Here is a 14,153-nt window from a genome sequence, read left to right on the forward strand (position 1 = left end):
ATAATTTAAATGACTTAACACAACGCTTCTCAATAATTAAACGTTAGCGAGTAAAGGTCCCTAATACCAAAAATATTATTCAGGCGGAATTTTTTGTTATTGACGGAAATATTTAAGTGGTACGCACTTCCAAACCTAAACTAATTTGGGTTTTGTTATTTTTTTACATTTGTTTTTTCTAATATTATTTTACTGTCAATGTATAATAGTTCATTCTGTTGAACGGGAATTAAAATTTGTTAACATTTTAGAAATTTGGTTATTGTTGGGCTAATACCGGAAGTTACCTACCGCACTTCCTGTCAGGACTGAGCCACCTACGAATTGCGTTTCGGTTATTTTTTAAGACGTTTTCTTCCAGAACACAACACGGAAATACATTGCTGTACTTCTGGTAATGTCTTCACTTTAATATGTATTTATTGTAGTGTATCTGGTATCAAATTTTAACTTATTCTTTCACATAAGTATATTTCTCTCCTGTCGAAGCTAACGCTGCTAGCACTATCTGTATTCATTGCATTTGTACATTGTTAGTACTTTTGTTATTAATGTGTATTTGGTAATCCAATGCGTAATATAAGATGTTATCGTTGTCAGTCAGGAATGCGGTGTCGACACAATGGAACCTTCCATAGCGTCCGAACCCAGCAGTCCTGAAGAGCTCAACAAAGCTCGTTTCTTTGATCTCACCGTCGACCAGTGTGACTTGTCCATTCTCGTACCGGAGACCCCAAGGTACAAAAGTTATTCTAGCAAACCATCATCTGAATTTCCAAGTTGCGATCATATAGTCTCTAAATGCACTCTTTCTGAATCATGGCCAGATATTCTAACTTGTCAAGTTCTCGTGTGTTTTTCGTGTCAGCTCGCAGCTCCCCAAGCGCAGGAGGAGACGTACACGACATGAAGAGGAAGCATTTAGTCCGGTAAGTCCAACGTTCCATCGCCTCACTGCCCGGCCTCTGACCTTTTATTTCTGCGTACATAGGTAATGACGAGGCGCTCAGTGGACCGAGCAAAATGTTCCGGCGGGCCGTCCAAGCGCAGGAAGCTGTCTGAGGCGAAGTCGGGGCGGAACTTTGGCTTTGTGCCCGCCTCCTCTTTGGGACTATTTCCTGCGGGCAGCTGGTTTGACGCTTCATCCAGTTCCTCGTCTTCGTCCTCGTCGCCCTCTTCATTCCTCACGTTAGAACAGGATGAAACGGCGACAATGCAGCCTTCGAGTTGTCGCAACTCGTTGTCTTTCCTGACGGCAGAGGAAAGGAGGTGGCTGAGCGGCGAGCAGGCTGACGACAGAACAACAGGTGGGATGACTGGCGTGAGCAAAGCAGATGAGGATGATGGCAGTTGCTTCACAAAGTGTTTGTTTGCTGTGCAGAGGCGCCGCCGGAAGTGGTCATCAGTGATGATGAGGACATGCCAATCCGCATGGCGCAGATGGAAGAAGATGAAGTGTTTGCCCGAAGCCTGCAGGTAGGCGAAGCCCTCTAACATGACTTTTTTCCACAACTTTTTTTTTTCTTATTTCCTGTTTGCATACGCAGGCACAGTTTGACCAAGAAGAGGCGGAGTCACATCATCACTACCATCAGATGGTGAGCCAGCATTTTTCACTCTACCACATTTAGATGCGCACACGTGCCTGACTCCTCCCTGTCCTCACTGCAGCATCACATGCACGCCGACGCCACCTGGACGCCACATCTGCTGGCGGCAGCCATGTCCCCACTAGCCCCCCTGGGACAAGGTAAAACGACCGCTCTGCTGCAGTGATCGGCAATGGCGCTAAATGTCTGAGTGATGTCTGCATGCAGATGGTGTTCGTCGCCAGCCCAGACGGGGGCGGGGCCAAAGGAGGGACACGCCACTTCTGTCAGACGACCTCGCGGCGAATGACTACGAGGTGAGTCAAGCACGGCCTATTCTTCAACCCGCCGCTGCTACCATCTTGGTATCCCTAGGCCCTGCTGGAATTTGAAGAGCGCCAAGGCGCCGTCGTGTCCAAGAAGATGACCCGCTCCGAGATCGAAAGGTTCCCTGTCAAGTCCTTCCAGAGCGGAGGCGGGAACACACAGTAAGTGGCGTGGCGAGTCACTGCCGCCCGCCTGTGTCAGCTGGCTTGTCACGGTAACGCTTTGATTTGCAGATGCCAGATCTGCTTTTGTGACTACGACCAGGGCGACAAGCTGAGGATGCTGCCTTGTTTCCACGACTACCATGTTCCGTGTATCGACCGATGGCTCAAGGTAATACCTGACCCTCTGCTGGTTGCCTAGCAACAGATGACTGTCGCTAATTAGCAGCTTATTTCTTGCTGACAGGACAACACCACCTGCCCCATTTGCAGGGTCAACCTGGCTGACGACGACATCATGCACCAATAATACTTGACCACCTTTTGTTGCTAGTTAGTGACTTGTCTCTTTTGTTTTAATAAAATAAGAATAAAAAAAATCTACTATTTCCATCAGCTTCTTGGTAAGCCGTCATCATTTCACTAAACTTGAGCAGCCCACGTGGTTTTCTCATGGCTGATGATCACATGACAAACATATTGGAACTGCTTCTTTTATTTCATGAAACAAACTCGTTTTTGTGTCATGACTCATCACGGTTATCTATCAAAGTTTCCAGTCTTTCCACATGTGCATACTGGGACTTAGATAGTCCTCGTGCACCGGGTCAGTTTGTTGTCATGGCGATCGGCCCATTAGAAGTTGGTCTTGAGACGGCGGTTCTCCTCCTTCAGGCGCTCGATCTCCACTACAAGGGACTCGTTGAGCGAGTACTTCTCAATGAGAGCGTGGATCTCATTCTGCAAAACGTGAGATCATGTGATTTTCTACCTGGTCACATAATTTTTTTTCACGACATGGGCTTCTTACCAGCTGGACATAAAAGTGGCGAACCATCTCCACCTGCAGGTTGACGATATCTTGGTGACATGCGTCTCTGCGCAGAAAGAGAGGGAGATGGCACGTTGTATATGAAGCGCGACAATGTCAAAGTTCAATGGCTGACCTGAAGTCCTCCAGAGTGTCATGGATCATGCGCTGGATAAAGTGGATCTGCAGGGAAGTGAGGGGTGCAGCTCCACCCTGCGCCGCCACCTGAGCAATGTCAGCCGTAAGCGCTGCTGCCGTGGACAAACCTAAACACAGTAAAACGCCTGTCATGGATGCCAACTAAGCCCCGCCCACTGACGATCCTTACCCGCAGTCGGGTTGGGGGGAGCTCTCTGGAAAGGCGAATCATAGTCCAGTTGCGTTTGAACGCTGTTGGCTCTGCTGAGGCCAGGTTCTGGGGTGAAGAAGGGTGCGGCTGACTGGCAAAGATTTGGCTGCTGGAATGAGGTGGGCGGTGTCCGATTCTCCCCCTCCAAACTGGAGCTGCTGGTTTTGTCAGTCTGGCAGCAAAAAAAGCTTAGTAAAAAATCTCACTTTTAGTAATTTTAGGTCAAAGGTCACAACCTTTCTGGGGTCACACGCTTTGGCAGGCTCCTCCTCTTTGATGGTGGGTGTTTGGCAAGCGGACAGTGGGCTGTAGCACCGACCGGCCGAGGCCAAAAGCGGCGTCTTACGGAGCGCGCCAGAACCCGAGTCTGAAACACAACCTGTCCTGTTTACCTGATGTATCATTGCAAATATTCAGATAACACTACAATGAATTTGTGCTATGTTTGTGCTGTAAACATCCTGCCCTCCCACCATGTACCATTCATTTGTGCTGCAAAATATTTTGTCTAACTCTAGTGGTATGTCAAATAATCAAATGTTCAGTGTTCCTTTTCAAACTGTGGAATGTTTGTGGCCAAAAATATAAAATATACTTGTTAAATAAAACCTCTGCCTTGTTTTTAATAAATATTTAGGCCTACAAGGCTACAGTATTTTAGTATTGGTCAATAGGATGGTACATGGAGAGCCAAGTGTTTTCTGAAGTGGTATTTGTTAAAAAAAAGTTTGAGAACCACTGGTTTAACTATTATAGCTTTTATGTAATTTAGCATTTTATTGCCCCATTTTTTTGTGCTACAAAAATGTTTTGTCTTAACTATTAAGAGTTGTTATATACATGTTTTTATAGTTTTAGTTTATTAATGTGTTATTTTACATAACCAGACCAAACTTGTTCCCATTTGTTTGTGATGCAAATATTTTTTTGCCATCGTGCTAATAACGTCAACAACTATGATTGACAAAAACAATAAATATATATATATATATACATACATATACATATAAGCTGTGTATTTTTTTACAGCATATAAAGAACATTTAATAAATACAACTAAGACAATACAACTGCTTTTAGCGGTAAAATTAAAGCAACAGAGCTGCCAGTTGTTGGGGTTTTTTTAACCATAAAATCTGGTTCTAATGTTTTTTTGTTTGTTTTTTTATGTTTTAGTATGTTACTGTATATGGTAAAAACAGTACCAAAGTTGATTTTACGGGAGTAAAAAGACTTACAGTTATTGTCAATTTTACAGTTTACAATTTGATTGATAATTTGTTTTGAAATCAGAAGTCAAGCAGATATTTACGTACAGTATTTATCCCTATTTTAACAAAAAATATTTTTGGAATACATGAAAATATTTTGATTCTGATAATAGTGAATTTTAAAACATGCAATTGCATGCAGTACATGTTTTTCAACATCAAAGGGGAAAGAACAAATATATTCAGTAACAAAAGATAAAGCATTTTATTAATGCATATTATTTCCAGGCTTTTGCGCAGTTTGACACCTGTGACCTAAACGTTTCGGACAAGTTTCAAAATTTTGACAACATTTTTTGTCTGACCTTCTCTGACAGGAGAGAAGATGTCCAGACTGACGCGCCTCGACGCCTGAGGAGGACGCTCGCCTTCTCCGCTGGGCAAGGTTGCCGTGGAACCAACAGCATCAATAGCATGCGAGTCTACACAAGGACTCAATTTAGCCGATTCAAACGTCTCGTCGGTGCCGGCCAGCTGCGTGCCTGTATCTAGACAGCATTGACACATGATTAAACGTCACTTCGACAAAATGGAAAATTCCCAAGGAGAGGTTAGACCTTCTCGGGCAGGAGAGAAAATGTCCAGACTGTTTCGTCCGACACCGCTGAACTTCCCGGGAGGATGATCTTCCCCTTTTTGCCCGTCCGGCTCGCGACTAACCACCTCGTCATCCCCTGCTGGGAACAAAACAGCTTGTAGATTTGCTCCGCATCAAAGTATCATTTGGGCCAATTCGGACTAACCCGCACTGGTCTGCATTTGGGGGGAGGAGCTCGCGGGGAGGGTGGAGGCTATATTGTTGCTACACACCCTGGAGGAGGATCTCTTACTATTGGAAACCCTGGATGACGTCATTTTGCTGGACTGACAGCAGGAGGAAGACGACAGGTGTCAACCTGGAACTGTCATGGCGTGGCGCGTGGACTGGCGGCTACCTTGTGTCTGCTGCTGTTGCTCTGGAAACGCAGACAGGTGACGGATGTCTTGTGTGCCACGGTGATCTTGGAGGGGGTGTTGCTGTTCCTCAGGTCATACTGGAAGATTTTACCCTGCGTCGACCCGACAACCAGGCCAGAACCATCCGGCACAAAGTCCACTGAGGTCAGCGGACTTTCCACCCGTATGGTCCGCAGCACCCTGCGCAGACAAAAACACGCTTGGCATGAGCTTACTCATAGCGTAGTACCAATTTCATCCACAAGGGTACAAAGAGTTCAGACTTTTTGCTGACGGTGTCGAAGCAGACGATCTTCTTGTCCAGACCCACGCTCACCACCAGCAGGTCGCTGGCCGGAGAGAAGGTGATTCCTGTGGACGGTGCTTTATGTGCGCTGTCGAAGACCTGCAGCTCCTTTTGCGTGTTGGCGTCCCACAGGACCACCGTGCCACTGTCTGACACACTGCCCAGCAGGGAGCGCTTCAGTATGGACAGACGCAGGTCGTGGATGGGCTGATGAGCAAACATCCGTGAATAAGTGAAGAAGGGGGTGGTTGTGATTTGTTACAAATAGAGATTGACTAAACAACTGCATCAGTAGAAACAATATACACACACACATATTCCAGTTGTGCAGAGGGGCATGGCCTGCAGCGGAACGGGGTGTGCCAGGACCGGCCTCGAAGTCAGCGACAGGTGCATAGATGGCCCAGGTCGGCCTTGTTATCTAATCACCTGTCGCTCTGTTTAAGCAGCAGCCGGGAGGAGAGAGGTTGTTGTTGGAGCTGGAGTAAGAACGAGAGCGAGACTGACACAGCCACAAAAAACAATTGCTGGAAAGCAAGCCACAGACTGTACTGCAAAATAAAACTGTATTGTGAACCATTTCGGTGCTTGGTTGTCCGAAGAACCCCCTGGAGGGCGACCTCCCCAATTTCACGCCCAACATGGCCGGACCACCTGAGGCGGAAGAGACTGACCCCCTGATGGCTTTGGCGAGCGTGCTCGCGGCGGTGACAGCAGCCAGCCACCAGCAAATGGAGGCGTTCTGCCAGCAAGTGGCCCAGCAGGGCCAAATCCTGCAAGTGCTGGCGGCCAACATCAGCGGCCGTCGCCATACAATGCATGGGGGAGGAGGAGGACCCACATGCATTTAGACATTTTTGTGGCCACGGCTGAGGCGTGCGCGTGGCCCAAAGAGGAGTGGGGAGTAAGACTCTTGCCGCTACTGGCGGGGGAAGTGCAGCGAGTGCTGCTTAGCCTACCGGCGTCCTTCCGCGTAAGCTTCCCGGACCTGAGGAGGGTGGTGCTGGACCGGATAGGGTGCACCGCCAAGGACCATCGACGCCGGTTCCGGACAATGCGCCTGAGGACAGAGTACCGCCCGTTCGTGCTGGGTCAACGGCTCCGAGAGATGGCGACGCGCTGGCTGCAGCCGAAGGAGGGAGACGACCAGGTGATGGAGCGGCTGAACGGGGCGCAGTTCCTGGAGGCTATCCATGCGCGGACAACGACCTGGGTCCAATATCACCGGCCCAGAGACCTGGCAGCAGCGGTGAACCTTGCCGAGGACCGCCTGGCGGTGCACCGCGAAGACCGTACGCGCAGTGGAAACACGACGCTGTGCACGAGACTCTCCCTCTGCTTTGTCTTCACAGAACCCCACGCGCCCAGCACCGGCACCGCGCAGAGCGAGCGCGCGGAGGGAGGAGGCGGCGAACTTGGGGGTGTGTGCGTCCTCGTGCGTCCCGGCTGCTGCAAATACAGTACTTGCCGCACAGACGGCCCGTCAAACGCCTGGGCAGGAGTGCTGGAGGCTTGGGTGGCCAGGTCACGTACGTCAGAGACCTCCGCGGGTGGAGGTGAGGCAGGTGATCCGGGTGGCCGGCCCTGCGGCGCCCTACCCCGGCCCGGGTGAGACGTACTGTATACCGGTAAGGATACAAGGGGATACATAACGGGCGATGGTGGATTTGGGCTGCGAGCAGTCCATGATCCACCAGAACCTGGTTCGACCGGAGCTTTGAGGCAGGCAGCACGGGTGAAAATTAGATATATTCTTGGGGATGTGAACAAATACCCTGTGGTGCATGTGGAAATTCAATACGACGAGCAAAGGATCAAGGTTGCTGTAAGTGCGCACCTTACGCAACCCTTAATTTTGGGTACAAATTGGCCGGGTTTTAACCATTTAGTGACGCAATGTGTAGGGGCCCGTTCACGGCCCGTAGGAAAGGGGAATATCCGCGCAGTTCTCAGCGGCGATGCGGGTTCACCCGACACTGCCAAGGGGCAACTGGCAGGGGCTTCACGGGAAGCCCCCCCCCCGGAAAACTACTGGCACCCTGCGGAGGATTTCCCTCTCGAGCAGTCCCGAAATGACACTCTACATGCGGCCGGAGACCAGGTGGTTTCCATTGATGGTCAGCTGGTGTGCCCGGGAGCAGCGCCGGTATTCCATCATTTTGCCATTATTATGGATAGATTATACCGAGTGAGCCGTGAGACTCAAACCGGAGAAGAGATCACACAGTTGTTGGTGCCGAAACGTCGTCGGGAAACGATTTTCCAGGCGGCGCACGTTCACCCCTTGGCCGGACACATGGGGTCTGATAAGACACTCCACCAGGTAATGGTCCTTTTCTATTAGCCAGCCATCCGGGCAGACGTGTGCAGCTGGTGCGCTGCCTGCCCGGACCCCCAGCTGGTCAATCCAGCGGCCACCCCCAGGGCACATTAACTGCTGAAAAAATGGATAAAACTGAATAGATGGCGAGTTGTTATCATGTAGTAAAATCCCATATTTTAACCAATTTCCCAGGAGATTTCCTATATTTTTAAATGCAAATGTTGATGCTCCTGTTAAACACAAAGGTGTTTGTGAAACTCCCTGATGTTTTTTTGGTGCTAAATTAACCACATTAGCGCCGCATATGTTGCTACTGGTATAACGTTCCCCCTCCAAAAAGTTGAAAAAATATTTCAAATTTCATAGATCGATTCGCGCCAGGACCACCAGAATGTCTCACTGTCTGTATCCCCAGGCTGTGGGACTGCTAAATGAACAGCCTGCCCTTTTACTGCCCCCGACCATCTTATTACCTCACTCTTCACCACCTCAATAATTGTGCTCTGGACATTGCATTGCTGCAACATCAACGCAACACTCATCAGACATCTGACTGTTCCCACCCCCACCCCCCTCTATACGCGATCTTATAGACAATGCTAAACTGTAAACTATGGTCAACCTGCACATCAATGCAGTTTCTATGCCGCTAGACAAAGCTCAAACAAAATCTCGTTGACATGTATGACTTAAGTGTTATTTATGACAATGACAATAAAATAATTTATTTGAAAACCTTGTCCAGCTGTTTACTGACATACTATTCATGTTTGAATCAATTTTACTGCAAATAAATATCGGCCTCCTTGACTACTAATAATTGGTATCGGCCCTGAAAAAAAACATATATATAAACCTGTAGTTACAAACCTGTTGGTTGCCGTGCCCAAAGGCTTTGCTGGACAAGTTGGTGGTGAGACTGTGGATGACGAGATCTCCACTGGTGGATCCTGACGCAACAAAGCTGTCGTTGGCGTTGAAGGACACACACGTCACATCCTCTTTGTGCTCCTACACACACAGCACAGTGTCAAGTCACGGTGTCAGCTCAGAAAGAAGGAAGTCATGTGATACCAATAGGGAGCGGTGCAGTCTCTTAGTCTTCAGGTCCCAGATGTGGACGCAGTGGTCCATACCTCCACTTGCAACAAACTGGGACGACGAGCTCAGGCACACACGCACTTGTTTTTTCTGAAAGGACAGACATTGTCACTGAACAAAAAAAAAAGGCAACTCATGGGAACGCCTTATCATGTTGTCGTCATCCTCACCCCCTCAGCCAGCTCCAACAACGGCACCGGAGTCGACTTGAGGCTTGAAAGGACCACTTTGTCACCGCTGCTACTGGCACTGACTAAAAACTGGTCTGGATCACAAGGTTAAGGATCAATTGAAGAGAGACTTTATGAATTAGAGGCAAAAAAGATAAGGGGATGTTTTTCTAATTCCTTTTTGGCCTTTGGTCTGTTGTCATGAGGACCTTGACCACAAAGTGAGGGCACATTAGGGTGCTCTGAGGATACTGTTGGAGCTCCAGCAGGCTTGGGCCACCGGGTGGCTGGTGCTGTGCGGGTTAAAGTACTCCTGCAGTGCCATGGAAGCTGCATCCCAGATCTTGACAGAGTCCCCCGTGGACACCAGGCGCGTGGCGACGTCGTCCATGACAACCACCTGGAGACAATACAAAACATTGATGCTAAAATGACACAATGCTGTCCATACCTTGGACATAGGTCCACTCTCGATTAATGTCATCCATCTACTAGTCGAACACTTTCATATGTTTAAAAGTTTGACAAGACAAGACAAAAGAAAGTTGGATAGGTCCATGAAATGTGTCGAAATAAGTTTATCATCATCAACCTGAACAATATAATTTGGGCATTTTAACTTCCAGCAATAGAAAACATTGTCACCATTCTAGTGGAGTCAGAAAAACGACTATATTACGAAGTAAAATTAGACGGGGGCTAAGCTAACACGGTAGCAGCTTACTTTGCTAACTATTAGCCACCACACAGTAGACAAATTAGCGAGTCTGAAGTTAGCCACCAATGGCATAAAGCAGTTAAACAACACCCAAGTCAGGTTAAGTGATCAACAAACCCCCAAAACTTCATAGGAATGAGTAAAAAAGTGTAAAACTTACCCTTCAAGACGATGACTAGTTGACAAGTTGTTGTCAAATATTCGGAGTGCAGCTGCCGCCAATACGGACGGCCAGGAGGGACAAATTTAATTCGAACAACACCCCGTTAAATATATATTGTATTTCTTCTAAACTTAGTTTGGCCATTCAAAACGGTATTTGAAACAACTTCATGCATCTTTGTGAGGCGGTGAAGGCTGAGCGAAACAGCTGGGCTCTTCAAGTGGTGCACAGTGGACACTTCGTTAGGTACATGGTCGGCGTATGTCACTGGCCTGTAATCATTAATATAAATTTAAAAACAAGCAAAAACAGCTACGATTATTTGAATTTCTATTTCAAATGCAAAAAAGAAGAAACGAAACTATTTTTTTTTTACCTCTAAAGGACGGACACCGGAAGTCCATCCATCCATTTTCTACCGCTTATTCCCTTTCGGGGTTGCGGGGGGCGCTGGCGCCTTATCTCAGCTACAATCGGAAGTTTTATTTTCAAAGGCACAATGGAACAACAAGGTCGGATATCTATGGAAATCTCTACGCGAAACTTGTGAACAGGCCAAAGCTGATGTTTTTTATATTCCGAAACCGTAAATAGCGATTTTACTTTTATATTTTAATGGAACACTTGCACCCACAAACAGCATACATTGACAAAAAAAAAAAATACTTAAGGCTCATATACATGTCATCATATACACAAAAAATGTTAAAGAAAGTAACAAATACAAAGAAATACAAATATTAAAAAAAAAAGAATGCAAAAAAAGTGAGCTCATCTAAAAAAATTTACTTGGGGGATTTTTTATTTTTTCAAGATTTTATTAATAATTTCAAATCATTAATCCAATTGGGGAATTTAGGTTTCAAGTTATATTAACTTTTATTAATGAAAACATATGAGCTCGCAACCTAATGATATTAAGGTATTGTAGCGAAAAAATATCGTACTATAATGCGTGATCAAATCCTTTTTGCTCCCGTTTTCGTGTGGTATGTGCATATAGATTTCTGTAGGGGCGGCATGGCGTAGTGGGTAGAGCGGCCGTGCGGGTTCGCTTCACACCTATTGACATCAAAGTTGCTGCCGTTGTGTCCTTGGGCAGGACCCTTTGCCCCCGGTGCCGCTCACACTGGTGAATGAATGATGAATGGTGGTGGTCGGAGGGGCCGTAGGCGCAAACTGGCAGCCACGCTTCCGTCAGTCTACCCCAGGGCAGCTGTGGCTACATATGTAGCTTACCACCACCAGGTGTGAATGAATGATGGGTTCCCACTTCTCTGTGAGCGCTTTGAGTATATAACAATAGAAAAGCGTGATATAAATCTAATCCATTATTATTACTATTAGATGTCATTCCTTGTTGCACCATGTTTAAAATATTTTTGTAAAGGCCCACCACACTGTAACATTCCCGCATTTACTTTGGAAAATACAAATTCTACATTGAAAACAAATCTTCTGTTTTGCTCTGTTTTTCCGTTTCTGTTTGGTCCAGCAGGGTTTGTAAATGTTTGTTGTGTAAAATATAAAAAATAAAATCCAACCTTATATATTATTGTTCTTTGAAACCAAAAAAACAAAAACGTTTAGTTTTTTCAATTTTCTTTTTTTTTAACCGAAACTAAGATAAATGAACAAAACATACACTGAGCGCACTAAAATACAATTGCAGAATAGTACAGCTTCATTTTTAAACAAAATACGCAGTCTGGCCTGTTAAAATAAATATAGTTGTTGGCGCCCCTGCCTTCCGCCCGTGGGCAGCTGGGATCATGTATATCTATGGCTAGGATAGGCTCCAGCACCTTTGGGACACAGAGATGGACAAACGGTAGAAAATTGATGAATGGATGTGTTACATAATGAAGGTAATCGGTTTTTAATACAAAAGTAACAAAGCGCGGACATGCACAACAGTTTGACCGTTAGGTGGCAGCACGGAGCCGATCTGAAACTGCACGCAAAGACACCAGCGAACAAGACATCTCCCGCCCCATCCGTTGTTCTTGTTGAAGACAGGCGGGAGAGCCAAGTTTGCTTTTCAAGCTCGACTTTGGAGCTTTCAAATAATCACATTCCGGTTAAAATGGTGCGCACCAAAGCGGACAGTGTTCCCGGGGCTTACAGAAAAGGTAAATCGTGACGAAGAGCGCTTTTCTTCTTTTGTAATCAAAATGCACCAGCTATAAGATGCATTGTTTGTGACGTAATTTGTTGGTTCAGACTAAAGCTCCGTCATAAGTTTCTTATTGAATCATTTTTTTATTTCCAAACTAATGTAAACAGGCTGCAAAGTCAAACTGATAATGAGGCGTTTTGAAGTCGCTTCCAGTCAGAATTATTGTTATCATATCCTCCCGCCAAAACCGCGCCTATAACTCATTGTCAATAAATGTGTCCCCCAAAGTATTTGTACAGTCTTATTTTTGCCGAACAATTCATACATACTCTAATTTGATGCCTTAACGTGTGTTGGAATTGTTGTTTCGGTGATCTGCCGCCAATTTTCGAGGTGGTGGTTTGATGAGCACTGAATTCATTCTACTTTCTGTGTAGCTGAATCTTCACTTGCGCTTTATTCGATAATCATCCATGTTAGGACTCCAATTAGTCATTTCTTAATATGACTATACTTTTGAGGTTTTAACTGCTGATTTAGTACGTGGGACGGCGTGGCGGAGTGGCCGTGCGCAACCCGAGGGTTCCTGGTTCAATCCCCACCTAGTACTAACCTCGTCACGTCCGTTGTGTCCTGAGCAAGACACTTCACCCTTGCTCCTGATGGGTGCTGGTTAGCGCCTTGCATGGCAGCTCCCTCTATCAGTGTGTGAATGGGTAAATGTGGAAGTAGTGTCAAAGCGCTTTGAGTACCTTGAAGGTAGAAAAGCGCTATACAAGTACAACCTGTTTATCATTTATTTTATTTAAATAAACTGTCTGTAACCCAAGGCCCAATATTGCTTTTTTATGTATTGACAGCCATTTTATTTTCTGTCACTTCACTTACAGCTGTTGCAGCTTCTGCCCCCAGGAAGTCTCTGGGCTCCCGTTCAGCCAATGCATCTTCCTCGTCTTCCTACTCCGGCGATTCAGCCACTCCTGGTCAGCCTCTACTTACAGAACACGGTCATGCACGTAGGAGGTGTCTGATACTAAGTGTTATTATTCCACAGTAAAGAACAAATATGCCGGAGGGAACCCAGTGTGCCAGCGACCCACCCCTACCTGGCAGAAGGGCATTGGGGACTTCTTTGGTGGTCCAGGAATGAAGCCCGAGAAGGAAAACCAGAGCCCCCCGCAGCCTAATGAGGAAGACAATGAAGAGGCCGCAGGCAGTAGTAGCATGTCCAAGACCAGCAGGAAGTATGTTTGTTAGTTCGCAGCAGAAAATCAGCTCTATTTAGTGTTTGGATAAAACATTCATATTGTTGCTATCCAATCAAAAGCATGTCCTCTCTTTAATTGGGAAAAAACGTGCCAAGTGTTGACGGGCAGGAAAAAAACTGAATTGTGCTAGGTATCATCTACTACAATTTATCTAGAAAGTTCTTTGTGTAACCAATACGACTTTGTGTGTACAGGTCCCGGCCATTGCCTTCTGAGGACGAGGGTGAAGAGGACTGACTCCTGTTTTTTTATGTTAAACTGTAAATGTGTATATAATTGGTGACTTGCCTGATAGTTCATTACCACAACTTTTTGTTTTTTAAAAATGAAATAGTTTTAGTGTTTGACTTTTCACAGGTTCATCTTGCTTCATTTTTTCCTACGTACAAAATAAAATGCCTTTTTATAGTGTCATTGAGATGGTTTGTCATCAGTATTTTTTTAAACAGAATTTGTTTTCAGGGCTCCACGGTGGCAGAGGGGTTAGTGCGTCTGCCTCACAATACGAAGTTCCTGCAGTCCTGGGTTCAAATCCAGGCT

General features: G+C 46.2%; 3 protein-coding genes across 6 annotated transcripts; 2 read left to right on the forward strand and 1 right to left on the reverse strand.

The window, feature by feature from the left end:
• The first annotated feature begins 256 nt into the window (after nucleotides 1-256).
• On the forward strand, nucleotides 257-2,473 carry si:ch211-59o9.10 (uncharacterized protein LOC561841 homolog). The gene is made up of 11 exons (XM_061894721.1): nucleotides 257-394; nucleotides 601-738; nucleotides 869-929; nucleotides 992-1,307; nucleotides 1,382-1,476; nucleotides 1,548-1,598; nucleotides 1,672-1,750; nucleotides 1,818-1,906; nucleotides 1,965-2,077; nucleotides 2,150-2,249; nucleotides 2,325-2,473. The coding sequence occupies exons 2-11, from the start codon at nucleotides 623-625 to the stop codon at nucleotides 2,385-2,387; spliced, it is 1,083 nt and encodes a 360-aa protein (XP_061750705.1). The 5' UTR covers nucleotides 257-394; nucleotides 601-622; the 3' UTR covers nucleotides 2,388-2,473.
• Nucleotides 2,474-2,557: 84 nt separating this feature from the next.
• Nucleotides 2,558-10,496, reverse strand: nedd1 (NEDD1 gamma-tubulin ring complex targeting factor). Of its 4 annotated transcripts, none has more exons than XM_061894720.1 (15): nucleotides 10,224-10,496; nucleotides 9,598-9,745; nucleotides 9,346-9,440; nucleotides 9,149-9,265; nucleotides 8,945-9,085; nucleotides 5,729-5,958; nucleotides 5,444-5,645; nucleotides 5,252-5,372; nucleotides 5,066-5,182; nucleotides 4,814-4,990; nucleotides 3,474-3,604; nucleotides 3,217-3,409; nucleotides 3,025-3,154; nucleotides 2,889-2,955; nucleotides 2,558-2,818 (listed from the first exon to the last, which is right to left on the reverse strand). In XM_061894720.1, exons 2-15 carry the CDS (start codon nucleotides 9,734-9,736, stop codon nucleotides 2,714-2,716), a joined length of 1,965 nt encoding a protein of 654 aa, XP_061750704.1. In that variant the 5' UTR covers nucleotides 9,737-9,745; nucleotides 10,224-10,496; the 3' UTR covers nucleotides 2,558-2,713. The 4 variants fall into 4 exon arrangements, with proteins under 4 accessions (XP_061750704.1, XP_061750703.1, XP_061750702.1 ...); XM_061894719.1 differs by having other exon boundaries at nucleotides 5,066-5,185; XM_061894718.1 differs by having other exon boundaries at nucleotides 4,814-4,996; nucleotides 10,224-10,494.
• A 1,703-nt stretch (nucleotides 10,497-12,199) lies between these two features.
• pclaf (PCNA clamp associated factor) lies at nucleotides 12,200-14,027 on the forward strand. The gene is made up of 4 exons (XM_061893702.1): nucleotides 12,200-12,358; nucleotides 13,236-13,328; nucleotides 13,400-13,589; nucleotides 13,808-14,027. The coding sequence occupies exons 1-4, from the start codon at nucleotides 12,313-12,315 to the stop codon at nucleotides 13,848-13,850; spliced, it is 372 nt and encodes a 123-aa protein (XP_061749686.1). The 5' UTR covers nucleotides 12,200-12,312; the 3' UTR covers nucleotides 13,851-14,027.
• The last annotated feature ends 126 nt before the right edge of the window (nucleotides 14,028-14,153 follow it).

The sequence above is a fragment of the Nerophis ophidion genome, linkage group LG03 (assembly GCF_033978795.1).
Source record: "Nerophis ophidion isolate RoL-2023_Sa linkage group LG03, RoL_Noph_v1.0, whole genome shotgun sequence".
In the NCBI taxonomy this organism is placed as follows: domain Eukaryota; kingdom Metazoa; phylum Chordata; class Actinopteri; order Syngnathiformes; family Syngnathidae; genus Nerophis; species Nerophis ophidion.

Coding starts and splice junctions, on each gene's coding strand:
- pclaf (XM_061893702.1), top strand. CDS start 12,313: ATGGTGCGCACCAAAGCGGACAGTGTTCCCGGGGCTTACAGAAAAG. Junction 13,329..13,399: donor CGGCGATTCAGCCACTCCTG/GTCAGCCTCTAC, acceptor ATTATTCCACAG/TAAAGAACAAATATGCCGGA. Junction 13,590..13,807: donor ATGTCCAAGACCAGCAGGAA/GTATGTTTGTTA, acceptor TTGTGTGTACAG/GTCCCGGCCATTGCCTTCTG.
- si:ch211-59o9.10 (XM_061894721.1), top strand. CDS start 623: ATGGAACCTTCCATAGCGTCCGAACCCAGCAGTCCTGAAGAGCTCAAC. Junction 739..868: donor CTCGTACCGGAGACCCCAAG/GTACAAAAGTTA, acceptor TTTTCGTGTCAG/CTCGCAGCTCCCCAAGCGCA. Junction 2,078..2,149: donor AGCGGAGGCGGGAACACACA/GTAAGTGGCGTG, acceptor TTTGATTTGCAG/ATGCCAGATCTGCTTTTGTG.
- nedd1 (XM_061894717.1), bottom strand. CDS start 9,736: ATGGACGACGTCGCCACGCGCCTGGTGTCCACGGGGGACTCTGTCAAG. Junction 9,086..9,148: donor GACTGCACCGCTCCCTATTG/GTATCACATGAC, acceptor CTGTGTGTGTAG/GAGCACAAAGAGGATGTGAC. Junction 5,646..5,728: donor TTCGACACCGTCAGCAAAAA/GTCTGAACTCTT, acceptor TTGTCTGCGCAG/GGTGCTGCGGACCATACGGG.